Source organism: Rhinatrema bivittatum, chromosome 2, assembly GCF_901001135.1.
Source record: "Rhinatrema bivittatum chromosome 2, aRhiBiv1.1, whole genome shotgun sequence".
Taxonomy (NCBI): domain Eukaryota; kingdom Metazoa; phylum Chordata; class Amphibia; order Gymnophiona; family Rhinatrematidae; genus Rhinatrema; species Rhinatrema bivittatum.
The window spans coordinates 85,669,172-85,684,384 of record NC_042616.1 but is presented as its reverse complement, the minus strand read 5'-3'; the positions used below and the strand labels follow the sequence as shown (position 1 = coordinate 85,684,384).

At 41.1% G+C, this 15,213-nt stretch overlaps 1 protein-coding gene across 13 annotated transcripts in view; it reads right to left on the bottom strand.

The window, feature by feature from the left end:
• Positions 1-15,213, bottom strand: part of LOC115084076 (sodium channel protein type 5 subunit alpha-like) — a 1,049,386-nt gene that overhangs the window by 269,351 nt on the left and 764,822 nt on the right. For all 13 annotated transcript variants that reach the window (XM_029588401.1, XM_029588411.1, XM_029588408.1 and 10 more), the window contains exon 20: positions 4,919-5,092. In XM_029588401.1, the coding sequence (XP_029444261.1) occupies positions 4,919-5,092 (174 nt within the window). The remainder of the gene's footprint in view (positions 1-4,918; positions 5,093-15,213) is intronic.

Genomic DNA, 15,213 nt, shown 5'->3' with positions numbered 1-15,213 from the left:
TCTTCCAGTTGGAACCTGTCTGACTCATCTTGCCAGTGTATGGCCTTGGGGTCACACTCCCAGCAGACTACACCATCACATCAAGCTTTGGCTAATGGACTTTACTAAGTTGGCCACTCCTGTGTCTGTCCATAGGTCACCATTAATGAAGTTAAGTATAGGCATGTAACACTGAAAATATCTCATTTTGAGTTCTTGAAACACATTCATGTGTGGTCTTTCTAGATTGACCATAGCTCCAATTGCACAACCTACATATTGATTGGTAGTCAGGGCAGACTGTCTCTTGGTCCTCTTCATTTTTTCATTTTTTTCATCCTGCATTCCAGACCCAGGATGTACGGATTGCATTCTAAAGGCTTTCAGCACACTATCACTCCTTTGCAAATGTCTTTAGTGAAAAAAATGAGTTGAAACCCTTCCTAGGCACTGGGACTATGACTGTACCAATCAAATACTCCTAGAAACTATGCCATCACATGATCAGACATATCCATTTTCAGGTCCAGAAGCCAAAACTATGTCTGAGTACATGCAGGAAACCTGGTTTGTGGATATATCTATCCTTAAGCCTTGCATTTACTACCTGGGTTTTAACAAGATTACTGTTAAGGATCATTGCCCCTTACCACAAATTTCTGTCAGGCTTTAAGGAGCTAAGATATTCACTCAACTGGATTTATGGGGCGCTTACAAGCTTATCCGGATTAGACAAAGAGATGAGTGGAAATCACCTTTAATACTAGGGATAATCATTTTGAATATATTGTTATGTCATTTAGACTCTGTTTTGTTAATGTTTCAGGACCTCCTCTCACAGTATGTGCTGGTCAACATCAATGACATCCTGGTTTTTACCCTGGACCTGCTGACCCATAGGCAGCATATTACAAAACACCCTCTTCACTTCGCCATCACCAACTCTTCACTAAATTTGAGAAATGCATGTTTGTGCAAAGGCGAGTCAATTCCTTGGTGATATAATCTCAGACCAAGGCTTTGAGATGGATTCAGATAAGATTGCCACAGTACTTAAATGGCCAGTACCTTAGGGCCTTAAGGCTCTCCAATGCTTCCTGGGTTTTGCCATCTATTATCAGCATTTTATTTAGGACTTCTCAAGGGCCCCAAGGAATGCTTGGAACTCCCAAGCCCAGCAAGCCTTTGAAGGATTGAAACAGCTATTCATTTCAGCTCTGATCTTATGTCACCATGATCCAGCCTGGCCTTTTGTAGTGGAAGTTGATGTTTCTGAAACTGGAACAGGATCAATATTGTCCCAAAGACCAAATCAAGATTCCCAACTCTATCCATGTGGGTACCTCTTTATAAAATGTTTCCTAGCAGAACGCAATTCCAACATTGAAAATCAAAAACTACTTGCCATAAAACGGGCTGTGGAAGAATGAAAACATTTGTTGGAAGAAGCAACCTTTCTATTTGACTCTAGCATATCCTTTGTTTCTCCAGATCTGCTGATTCATCTCATCTGGTCTTCCCATTTTCAGTTTGCTTCTTCTTCAAACTGCATTCCTGCTAAGTCCTGGTTCAGGGCCTGTTAGCTAAGCTCTGTTGGCACCAGCAACTGAGGGCTCAACAAGAGGGGAAGGTGGACATCGCATGCAGAAGACATCCTGTCACTGTTCAAGTTGGAACCTGTCTGACTCGCCTTGCCAATATGCTGGCCACACCAGCCTTGGATCACACTCCTTGCAGATTATGCTGTCAAAGTTGTAGAGGTGATGTCCTCTGACCCAGAGGGAAAGCTGAATAATGAACACTTTAAGGGTAACCCATGCTTATAAAAAAAAAGCCAGTACAGATTTGGTCATAATGGAGATATCATTTCAGCCCTCAGCTAACTGGGGCTCAGATTGCTAGACATAGCTGTGAATTTCAAAACTTATATTTATAATCAGCAAATTTATGTTTTACATATGTTGATTTTATGCTTACATAGTAAACAAAAAAATATTATTATCCCTAGTCTTTAGAAAGAGAAGATTAGATGAGTAAAGATCTCTTTTCCAGCAGTTTTGATAGAGGTGACAGTTTTCATGTGTGAAGAAGCCAGTATACTCTATTGTGTGAACTCAAACAAGCTGAGATGCATCTCATTCATAAACAGATTAAATAAGACACCTTTTATGTTTGTTTCCACAGATTTAAAGTATATGACCCAGAGTATTTCAGAAGCATTAAAAAACAAATTAACTTGCTATAAAAGAGTTGTAGTCAATGAAGAGAACACCATGTGGGATGGCATAAAAAATGCTCAAAGTGGGAACTTTCCATTGGCCTAATATCTTCTCCCAGAGAGCAGGTATTATATGAGTTTATTTTTAGTCTTCAGCCAAGCTCTCTGCATCATATGCACATAATATGTTTTTTTATAAACTTAGAAGAGAAGTAAATGAGATGTCATCCTATTATGGGCAGGTTAGAGGACTGCAAAGCAAAACTAAATGTTTCTGGCTGAGCCTTCATATGTTAATCTCCCTCAACACACCATGCTAAGTGTCTATTAAATTTACATATAACACGTCTCTGTAAATGTGAAAATTCATGAGCGCTGTATAAGGGGTTTCACTTTTATTTAATTGTAAATGTAGTGAAATGGACTCTACCATGAAGCAATGATGCAACTGTCAATCCTCGCTATAAATGAGAGGCTGAGAAAGAGAATTACAGGTCAAGCCATTGTAGATCTAATTGGCTCAACAAAACCCTCCCCTTGCTTCTCATTTTTCTATAATCATTTGTATAGAAGGCTGATTTTTAAAACAGAACAGCATTGTTATGGGGTGCGGAGGGGATTCAGATTTGGGGACTTATTCAGTAGAGATACTTTTTTCCCCAGAGGCACAGAATGAGTAAAAAGTCCTTTTTATAAAAAGCTGTTTATGTTAGGAACACTTTAGTGTAAAGGTTTCAATGGTTTTGTTCACCTCTTAAGCTTCTTTTGATTTTCTTTGCGAGTTAAGTTTTTTATTCACTATTTTGACAATAAAGAAAACACCCAGAAACATCTGTGATACCTACCAACTGCAAGCTCTAACTTATCAACAGAATGGCTTATTGAAATATATTATTCCTTTGTTTTTTGGACATGAAAAAATATATTATAGGAAGTATATATTTTAAGAGAAAACCTGTTGATATCACCACCAGTTGGAGAGAGTATTTTAGCACAAATGTATCAAAACTCCATGTTGCTGCTCTCTTTTTTCTGAGCTTAATTTGGGTTTTGCAAAAATGTAGGTTATTGACTAGTAAATGGGAAACCTCATAGTCTACTGCAGGTTCATTACTACTGCTGCTCAATTTACTGATTAAAATAATGTTGACATTGTATCAGTGTCTTCAATAGGATGCCTAAATTTAGCAAGAATCATTTTCAATGAAAGCCAAACCATTCACAAAGCTTTACATTGGAAATCTGAACCTGTCAACCTTCTCTTACCTTTTCTTGTAAAATTCTTGACACAGGGCACTATGTTGAAATGCACCTCCCTGGCAGCATTCCCAGGGATCATATTTTTCTAAATCTCCTAAGGAACTTGAACCCAGAAGCCAAATGTGGCCTCACATTATATTTGTGGGAAACCAGACCTGAAGGCAGCTTGAAGTGTGTAATGAGATGTGAAATACCATGGGCAAGCCAGAGCCTTTACAGACAATGATGCAACCTGATGTCAATCATCTTACATGCACAGCGTAAGGGGGGAGAGGGAATCTAAATAGCACAGCAAGAATGAATGGCTGTCAATTCTTGCTAACACAACAAAGTTTAAAAGACGTTGTGTTACTAACCCTGAATCAACTTTTTTAGATATCTCATACTTTGGTATGAAAAATAGAGATAAGGGGTCTTAGATGTAAAGTGACTCACTCTGTTCCCCATTGATGCTGAAATTTATATTACTATAGTATTAAGGAACATGACCTCTGATGTCAAAAAACATCCATTGGGTTATTAGTGAATATACTGGTTCACAGTTAGGTGTCTCAAATACTGGGGCCGATGCAATAATGGTGCGCTGAGCCCAGCACACTGTATAACCTGCAGATGGGTGCAGGTTGTAGAGGCGCCTCTACAATGCATGTCCAACGCGGAGTGAAACTAATAGCGCTAATCACATGCAAATGCATGTGAACGAGGCTATTAGCCTCGTTCATATGCATTTGCAAAAATAAATGTGCATCTAGGATGCACATTTTAGCGACGCATTAGCAAAAATAAATGTGCATCTAGGACGCACATTTTAGCGATCAGAAATTAACGCCTGCCCGGACAGCCTTCTGAAAGGAGATTGGTCCTTTCACTGACATGTGACAGTAAAGGGACCAATCTGCAATAAGTGAAGGAGTGAATAAATTAATATTAAGTGCCCAACACTTTAATATTGATTTTATACACTCCTTCTGGTGCTGGTAGTCAGGTTGGGAGAATGGACGCTGAATCAGCATCCATTTTCCTAACCCCTGCATGTGTGCTGGTTAGGAAAACGGGACGCTGATAAATTCAGCGTCAGTTTTCTTAACCGGCGGACAGCCAACACAGCGGACCTCTTTCTAGCTTGCACTGTCAATGAGGCACTAGGGGCGCGCAATCACCCCTAGCGCTTCCTCGACAATGCAAGCCTAATTTAAATATTGCATTGCGCCCCCAGGAGAGGTGCCTGGGGGTGCATTGTGAAAGCGGACACTGAATACACAGAGCCCGCTTTCAGCGCAAGTTTTTTGCATTGGCCCCAATATTTGGTAATCTCAGTTGAAAGGTGTCCATTTACAATTCTTGTTGATAGTCATGAAGTATTTATTTTTATAAAGGGCATAGCTAGCTCTACTGAGTGAAATGAGGTTGATTGAAAGTACCCTTGCTTACTACATAAGGAAAATAAAATAAAATACTCACATCCACAATCAGAAAGTCCAGCCAACACCAAGCATTGGTGAAATACTTCTTGAAGCCATAAGCCACCCATTTCAGAAGCATCTCAAGGACAAAGACATAAGTAAACACCTTGTCAGCATACTCCAAGATGACTTTAATGGTTGGCTTATTTTCAATGTAAATATCTTCAAATGCCTAGAATACAAAGACACATGGTTAGGGTTGATGTTAGTCAAATATTTTTTTCATTGTACATTACTTGACCTACTCTTAGGGGTAATTTTTAAGAGTTTCTTGCATTAAAAGGCCCATATATGTGAATACATGGGCCTAGTGTAAGCGACTCCTATTTTAAAATGCCCAATAACGCATGTATATGGGCGTGCATAAGTAACTAAATGCATGGGCAAAAGGAGCATGGGGAAAAGGGGCAGGGTTAGGGCATGTCAGGAGCATTCTGGGGCAGTGCCAACTTTTACGCCATAAATCCATATTTTAAATCCGTCAGCTGCAGCACACAGTGGGCTGTTAACCACGTAGTCTTACTTCTGATCTTGATGAGGTATAAATCTACAGAACTCTTTTTAGGCCTATAATGACTGGGTGAGTGATCTGGGTAAACTGGAGCGAGTGCAGGCTGAAGAACCAGAGGGGTCTGGATAACATCAAGATAGACTGGGCAAACTGGTGGACTAATTGGTAAAACTGGGATTGTCCTATAAGTGTGCATGTTTTAAAATCCACTTATGTGCATGCGTTAAAGCGAACAAAGTCCGAAGAAAGATATGCGAATTACGTTTGCTTGTCTAACTGCTTAAAATTAGGAGCACACATTTGCATGCTTGGTGTCTTTTAAATCCTACATGCGCAATTGCACACACAATGTAAAATTCCTCTGTATGTGCACTCACGCACGCATACATGCATATACGGGTGCCTGAGTGCTCGTTTTAAAGTTACCATTCTTATTCTTTTCATATTATATTACAGTTTGGGCAGCATATAGTACATTTTTAAACAAACACCAGATACTAATCCAAAGTGCATTTCAACTTGAGAAGAATACAGTTCAAGATTCCAGTTTTTACTGTTTCTGCTGACAATACATTTATTCCTCTTCACGTTCAGTGCCTGATCTTTATTTACATTCCTGAGTACCTGTCCTCTATCCTTTTCATTCCACAGCTTCTCCAGGCCTCCCCCTATTTCTCATGATCTGAATTTTTGTTTTCTTTCATACGTCTTCATTCAGCTATTTTGCTGGAGCCATCTGCCTCTTCTAATATATTGTTTGTTTATTTAGGTCTTACTGACAACATCCAAAGAACGACCTATTTTGGTTTCTCTTATTCATTGATCCATTAATTCCTTGCCTTCCATTCTTAATTAACAATTTGCTCTGATTTCTTCATGCATCACCATTTTGTGTTTGCTTATTCTGTTATAGCATGCATATCACAAAAGTGCTATATAAACTACAATATTAATAAAAACAATGTACATAAGAACATAAGTAGTTGCCATACTGGGTCAGACTAAAGATCCATCAAGCCCAGCATCATATTTACAACAGTGGCCAAATCAGAATACAAGTACCAGACAAATACCACAACAGTAAATAAATCCTATGCCACTAAGTCAACTTGATTAATAGCAATGTATGGACTTCTCCTCCAAGAATTTGTCCAAACTTTTTTTAAACCCAGCTATTCTGTCTTTACCATATCCTCTGGCAATGAATTTCAGAGATGAATTGTGCGTTGAGTGAAAAATAATTTTCTTCAATTTGTTTTAAAAGTGCTATTTGTTTACTTATAGAATGCCCACTAGTCCTTGTATTATCTGAAAGAGTAAATAACTAATTCACATTTACCTGTTCTTTCCTCTCATGATTTATAGACTTCTATCATATCCACTTCAGTTGTCCTTTATCCAAGCTGAACAGCCCTAAGCTCTTTAGCCTTTCCTCATAGTGGAACTGTTCCATACCCTTTATCATTTGGTCAACCTTCCCAGAACCTTTTCCAGTGCAACTATATAGAAACATAGAAATGACGGCAGAAGAAGACCAAATGGCCCATCCAGTCTGCCCAGCAAGCTTCCCTCATTTTTTCTCTCATACTTATCTGTTTCTCTTAGCTCTTGGTTCTAATTCCCTTCCACCCCCGCCATTAATGTACCTTCCACCCCCGCCATTAATGTACCTTGAGTACTGTGTGGCAACCAGAATCACACACAGTACTCAAGGTACAGCCACACCTCGGAGCAAAACAGAGATACTATGACATTCTTAGCTTTATTCACCATTTCTTTTCTAATAATTCCTAACATTCTGTTTGCTTTTTTGACCACTGCAGCTCACTGAGCCAATGATTTCAACATATTGTCTGCTTTGACACCCAGATCTTTTTCCTGGGTGGAGACTCCTAATATGGAACCTAACATTGTGTAAAGTTATTATTATGAGTTTTTGTATCAAAGCTAGCTTCTTTTCAAATGTTCTCTTAGCCTGGCTTATCAATGTTTCACATTTTACTTGCCAATGTTTATGGCTTTTTCCTATTTTCTCCAGATGAATCTTTCCAATTTTTGAAAGAAGTTCTTTTGGTTAAAATAGCCTCTTTTACCTTGCCTTCTAACCATGCCATCAGTCTTGTGCCTTCCTTCCAATTTTTTAATGTGAGGAATACATCAGGAATGCGCTTTTAAAATGGTAATTTTAAATAATGTCTATGCCTGTTGTACACTCAATCTCTATAGCTGCAATATTCAGTTTTTCTTCTATTTTTCTCCTTTTATCAGTCTCCCTTTTGAAAGTTTAGTTCTAGAGCTGTAGATTTACTTAATGTCCCCCTTTCAATCATTAAGACAAATTTGATCATGTTATGATCAATATTGCCAAATGGCCACTGTTATCTCTTGCACCAAATCCTGCAATTCACAAAAAATTAGATCTAAAATGGCTCCCTCTCTTGCCAGTTCCTGAACCAATGGCTTTATGAAGCAGTTATTTATTCCATCCAAGAATTTTACCTCTCTACATTTACCCAATCACTATTATGATAAATGAAATCTCCCATTATTACTGTTCTGCCAAATTTGTTAGCTTCCCTAGTTTCTTTTAGCATTTCATCATCCATCTGATCATTTTGGCCAGGTGGATGGTAGTATACCCCTAATGCTAAACTCTTCCCCAGCACACATGGGATTTCTATCCATAAAGATTCTACTGTGCATTTAGTCTCCTTCACCAATCTCATTTATACACTTCATATAGAATATTCCTACCATACTTGCATATTCATTTAAAACACATACACTAATGCATGGGTCAGGTCTCATGTACAAACTAGAAAGCATTGTGTAATTCAAGGGTTCTCAACCCAGTCCTTAAAACACATCTAGCCAGTCAGGTTTTCAGAATATCCACAATTTGCATGCATTGCCTCCTTTGTTTGCAGATCTGTCTCATACGTATTCCTTGTGATATCTTGAAAACCTAACTGTTTGGTAGGTCTTGAAGATTGGGTTGAAAACCTCTTGAGTAATCATTTGATTTTTCTTGCTAAAGTAAACAAGTATTATTTAGCTGAACAAACAATGCCAACAGATAATGCTCTAGATCAGTGGTTCCCATATCTGTCCAGGGAGACCTTGAGTCAATCAGGTTTCCATGATGTCTGCAATAAAAATGCATGTGATCAATCTGCATGCACTCCCTCTATTGTCTGCAAATTAATCTCATGTATATTCATTGTGGATAACCTAAAAAGCAAACTGGCTCAGATTCCAAAGAAAAGGTTTGGAAACCACTAATCTAGATTATTAGATGGAAGATCAAGGTATTATTCCTGACTCAGGATCCTGTTTCTCAGGTTAGCCAGAAGGGAACCGAGACAGTAAAACAAACACTTGCGGGCGGATTTTAAAAGCCCTGCTCGCGTAAATCCGCCCGGATTTACGTGAGCAGGGCCTTGAGCGCTGGCGCGCCTATTTTCCATAGGCTGCCAGCGCGCACAGAGCCCCGGGACGCGCGTAGGTCCCGAGGTTTTTGGAAGGGTGCGTGTCGGGGGCATGTCGAGGGGGCAGAACCCGATGACGCGGCGTTTCGGGGGCAGGACCGGGGGCATGGTTTTGGTCCGGGGCATTTCGGGGGTGTGGCTGCGCCCTCCGGAACCGCCCCCGGGTTGAGTCTCGGCGCGCCAGCAGCCTGCTGGCGCACGTGGATTTACGTCTCCCTCCGGGAGGTGTAAATCCATGGATAAAGGTAGGGGGGGGTTTAGAAAGGGCCGGGGGGGTGGGTTAGGTAGGGGAAGGAAGGGGAAGGTGAGGGGAGGGCGAAAGAAAGTTCCCTCCGAGGGCGCTCCGATTTCGGAGCGGCCTCGGAGGAAATGGTGACAGGCTGCGCGGCTTAGCGCGCGCCAGCTGCCCAAAATCGGCAGCCTTGCGCGCGCCGATCCAGGATTTTAGAAGATACGCGCGGCTACATATCTTATAAAATCCAGCGTACTTTTGTTTGCGCCTGGTGCGCAAACAAAAGTACGCGAACGCGCTTTTTTTAAAAATCTACCCCACGGGATTCTATTCAGTAAAGGGTTATCATTGTGTCTAAAAGTGAAGTTAGGAGGGAAAACCATTGCACTATTCATTAAGAGGTGAATTTAAAAAAAGATGCATTTGCCAAAATTGGGAGATGGAAAGATGCATGTGCATGTCCACCCAATTTTATAAAGTGGGCAGATGTGCGCGCATATGCCATTGTGCGCACATCTCGCATTGCAGAAAAAAGGGACCTGGTGTGTGCATGGTGTGGGCATCCCGGGACCTGGCAGGTTCCTATATCCAATGCCACAAATTTACTTCTGCTATGCAGGAAGTGTAATTTAAAAAAATACAGGCATTCCTGAGGGTTTTAAGGGGTCTGTGGTAACTGGGGAGCGTGCAGGCTAAAGAACAAGGGGGTTTGGAGGACCTAGCTCTAGAGTGGGAAAACTGATGAACTAACTGGTGAAATTGGTTATGGAGTAGACGTGTGCCTGTTATAAAATTCCCCTACTTGTGCGACTCAAACTTGACTTTATGCAGCTATGTGCACCCGCTTGCAAAATTAGCTGCACAGATGCATGCGCCTAGCTTATTTTATAACATACGTGTATATGTGCACTTAGGGCCGGATTTTAAAAGGGTTAAGCGCATAAGGTAGAAACGTAACCCTTTTAAAACCCCCCTGCGCGCGCCGAGCCTATTTTGCATAGGCTCGGCGGCGCACACAAGCCCCGGGACGCATGTAAGTCCCGGGGCTTGCAAAAAGGGGCTGTTGGGGGCGTGGCCAGGGGGCGCGGTTTTGGATCGGGGGCGTGTTGGCGGTCCAGGGGCGTGGCCGAGTGCCCCGACACAGCGGCCTGTGTCGGGGCCTGCTGCGCCGGCACACGTAAGTTATTACTGCCCGGAGGCAGTAGTAACTTTTAAGATAAAGGTAGGGGGTGTCTAGACAGGGCCGGGGGGGGGGTGGGTTAGGTAAGGGAAGGGAGGGGAAGGTGCGGGGGGGTGGAAGGAAAGTTCCCTCTGAGGCCGCTCCGATTTTGGAGCGGCCTCGGAGGGAACGGGCAACACGCGCAGGGCTCGGCGCATGCACGTTGCACAAATGTGCACCCCCTTGTGCGCGCCGACCTCGGATTTTATAAGATACACGCGGCTATGCGCGTATCTTATAAAATCCAGCGTACTTTTGTTCGCGCCTGATGCACGAACAAAAGTACGTGCGCGCGCTGTGTTTTAAAATGTACTCCAGCTGTTATAAAAATGCCATGTCTGTGGGTGCACACTGTCACACACATGTACATGTGGCCCGTGTGTCCATTTGAAAGTTATCGGCCCTGAGGATAACTTTCAAAATTGCTCACATGTAGAAATATGGGTAGGCAAAGTTGCTACAGTATTTTATAAGCTGCATGCAAACAATATCTCGCATGTGTAAAAAACACAAGCCATGCAAGTTCAGACTTATCCAGGTATGTAGTGGCATTTTTCTTGATAAATTCAAATTTATATATTTATTTATTTTATACATTTGTAGCCTGCTAATTACGTACATAATAAAATCTGAATAAATTACAAACAGTACAAAACTAATACAACGACTAAACAAACAAAAAATAAATTTAAAACAAACATTAAAAAAATCAAACAGAACAGCAAATATTGCTAATCATCAACCATTGTAAAGCATACTATAATCCCTTGAGATAACTAGATAGGGAAAGTTTTGAAGAAAAGATATGTTTTTATCATCTTTCTAAAATGTAACAAATCATATTCCATTTTTAGTGGTTCTGGGAGACTATTCCAAAGGGTGTAGCCTATAAAACTGTAAATACGAGAACGTGACTCAGCTATGCGAATGGACTTATGTGTAGGGATCACCAATAATCTACAATCTGCTGAATGTAAATCATGAGCAGGACACTAGAAAACTGGTTGTGGAAAAGAAGAGGGAAAAGGCCCTTAATGGCTTTAAAAATCTGAGTAAGTATTTTAAATTGGATCTGCTGTTCTATTGGGAGCCAGTGCAGTGCAGCCAAAACTGGGGAGATATATGCAAGTAACAAAGTGCTAGAGACCAAGCAGGCTGATATATTTTGGATAAGTTGTAGCACATGAAATGTAGCTTTTTTGCAGGCCTAAATAGAATTACTGTATCTAGGGAGTTTGTGACCAATGTTTGAGTTACCAGCTTAATATCTCAGAGATTTAAGAATTGCTTAATGGAGTATAAAGGGTGGAGTTTGTGGAAAAAGCCTCTCACCAAAGATTGTATATGGGGATGTAAAGAAAGCTTAGAGTCAATCAAAATACCCAGGTCTCTAGTTTCAGACCTGATAGGACAGTAGCGCTTTTTGAACTTATCCAAGTATGTAAGATAGCCGAATAGAACCAAAAAAGCCTACTTAGCTGGATGTCTTAAAATGCTACTTATCCAGCTGTCAGATAGCTGGATAAGTCTAAAAATGAATTAATTATCCAGTTAAATGTGGTAGCTGAATAAGTAGGGGTTTTAGACTTATCTGTCTATCTGATTTAGTCAGATAAGTAGAATTTTATTACTTATCCAGCAATCGTACATACCTGGAAAAGTCCAAAAAGCCTACTTATCTGTTTAGGTAGTGCTTTTTGGACTTATCCGGCTAAGTATCGCCTTAGTAAAAGCAAAGCCGCTACATAAACGGATAAGTCAGAATTTAGCTGGATAAGTGTGCACAAATGCTATACCCACATATTTGTACTTCAAATTTTAAAGGGATAAGTGAGTAGATTTTACTTGTATTTTTTAGACGTATTCACCTCCTCCCCCCCCCCCCCCCCCCCGCATAAGTTGGCTTTTATACGTGTAAGTCAGGGGATTTTATAACATGTGCGTGGCAATGAAATAACCGGTTTTACCAATTAGTCTACCAGTTTGCCCAATCCACCTTCCTGACTCTTCACCTGGACCCACTTCCTAGTCATTTTTATCACTTTTAAGATGTTTATAATCACTTACTCCTGATATTGAGCAGACATAAATATACATGAGAAAGTGCCACATTTACAAACATAAATTGCTTATAAAACAGCAATTTTCTTGCATAAATGTTGTTCCCTCTCCAGAACATCCCTTACCCTCCCCCTTTTTTTACATGGGTAAATTTACTCATGTATCCTGATTTATACATGTGTACTAAAGTTTTCAAAATAATATATATTTAATATTTATTTTAAAATATTTGTTACCATGCTTCCATTCAAGATGGGGTACAGAAAGGCATATATAATAAGCAGGGCAAAAACAAATAAAACACAGCGTTGAATCAATTACAACAATATACTTGTGCCAAAAAAGCATTACAGGGCACACATGTCTTTGTAATGGTAATGCTCAAACATTTAGATGGAATATGCTATTTGGCACAGATAAGTGTTCAGGGCTTTCCTGAAAAATTTAGGTTCTATAATTGATCTTATTCTTATCTCCTTTGGAAGCAAGTTCTAAAGCAGAGGGCAAGAAAAAGCACGCTCTCTAGTTTCATCTAGGTGGACTGCTTTAGGTGAAGGGACATCTAGTAGTCCTTGATTTGAGTTTTAGTGGGAAAGTGCATTTTTAGTACAGCTCCAATCCATGGTGATGAAATATTGCTCAGAAGAGTGTGAACAATAACAGCTAGTTTACATTTAATTCGATAAGAAATCGGAAGCCAGTGTAATGTTTGTGAAACAGGTGTTAATATGATTAGAGTTCCAGTTAACAATCTGGCTGCAGAGCGTTTAATAATCTGTAGAGGATGAATTATAAAGGCTGGGAGACCAAGGAAAAGTGAGTTGCAGTGGTCAAGGTTGAAAAACAGTAAAGATTAGAGAATGGTCCAGGAAAAGCTTCAGATGACACAAAAGCCGTAGTTTGAAAAACGAAGTCTGTGTTAGGGATTTGATGTGATCCTGCATTGAAAGCGAGGGATTTATCAGGATTCCAAGATTACAAACTATTTTAGATATGGGGGAAGTTTTGACTTCTGCAAACAATTTTTTTCCCGAATGTGAGAAAGTAGAAATCAAGAGAGAATCATAATCTCAGTTTTGGTGACATTAACAGCAAATTTGTTCTGATTAAGCCAGACATAAATAGTGGAAAGGCAGAAAGAAATGAATTGTTCTGTGAGAGCCCATGATGTTTTGAAGGGAAAGAAAAACTGAATGCCATCTGCATATGACTAAATCTGGCAAGCAGATGACACATTTGAGTCAGACAGATGTTAAAAAGGGCCGCTGATAATGCAAAGACTTGGGGTACACCAAGGCTTTATATACATATTGGGGCAGATTTTCAAAGGCTACACACGTAACCTACGCGCGTAACCTGAGGAAATGTGCCCCTGTGTGCACCGAGCCTGTTTTACATAGGCTCGGCGGTGCGCGCAAGCCCCGGGATGCGCGTATGTCCTGGGACTTGCTAAAATGGGCGGTCCGGGGGCGTGTCTGCGGTCCGGGCGCGTGGCCGAGTGCCCCAACACAGCGGCCTGAGTCGGGACCTGGCCAGCTGGTGCGCGCAAGTTACGCCTGCCAGGCGTAACTCCATCGAACAAGGTGGGGGGGGGGGGATTTAGGTAGGGCCGGGGGGGTGAGTTAGATAGGGGAAGGGAAGGAAAGGTGGGGGAGATCCAAAAAAATGTTCCCTCTGAGGCCGCTCCAATTTCGGAGCAGCCTGGGAGGGAACAGGGAAAGCCATCGGGCTCCCCTTGGGCTCGGCGCACACAAGGTGCACATGTGTGCACCCCCTTGTGCGCACTGACCCCCGATTTTATAACATGTGCGCAGCAGCGCGCGCATGTTATCAAATCGGGTGTACATTTGTACGCGCCGGGTAGCGCGCACAAATGCACCCCGCACACATAAGAATTAAAATCATCCCTATTAAGTATTACGCAGATACATATTACAAGATACATAATACATATAGTAAGTAGTTAGTGTATTTTTAGTACAGCTCTAATCTAAGGGAAGAGCTCAGTAACCCACAATCCAGTGGGGGCACTGAGAGGAGAGGATCACCTGGCTGGTGGCTGAAAGGAATCAGTAAGTTTTTGCTTGGGACATTGTCTTTCTTAAATGTATTGGGGCTAAGTTAACTATTTGGGAATATTAGTGTGTTTGTGCTTTTAATAGCCAGTAAGGCAGCGAATAAACAGAAATTAGATTGTTTGTATTTTTAAATAGCCAGTCAGTAAGGCAGCTAGTAAGCAGTAGTTAGTGTGTTTATTTTTAATAGTCTGTAAGGCAGCTAGTAAGCAGAAGTTAGAGTGTTTGTATATTAAAAACAAAAAAGGAAAAAAAAAGAAAGAAAAAAGTAGCCAGAAGCTAGAAATACGCTAGGAGCAGTGTATACCTAAGTAAAAAGGTTGAAAAGTTCAGTTCAGTTACTCACCTTGGAAAGGTGTTCAGGTAGTGTGATTTGGTTTGATTAGGTACCAACATTTGTTGAACAAGAGAGCAGTGAGTCACTCTGGCTGACTAACTGAAGTTAGACTGGATCTCTGGAGGCTAGAGTGGCAGACAGAGAGGAGCTGAGGCAGACAGAGAGGTATATAGATGAGACCTTCAGGAACATAGTAGCAAAGTCCCAACTTCACACTGGCAGCCCTGGTGCTGCCTTGGAAGAAGAAGGTCTCATGATTGGACAGCATGAACCTGGTGCAGTAGGAGAGGATCCTGTAGCAAGGACCTGCTCTCCAGGTGATGCATTGTCCTTTCGCACCGAGGATATCTCCCCAAGGCCTATTGCCCAG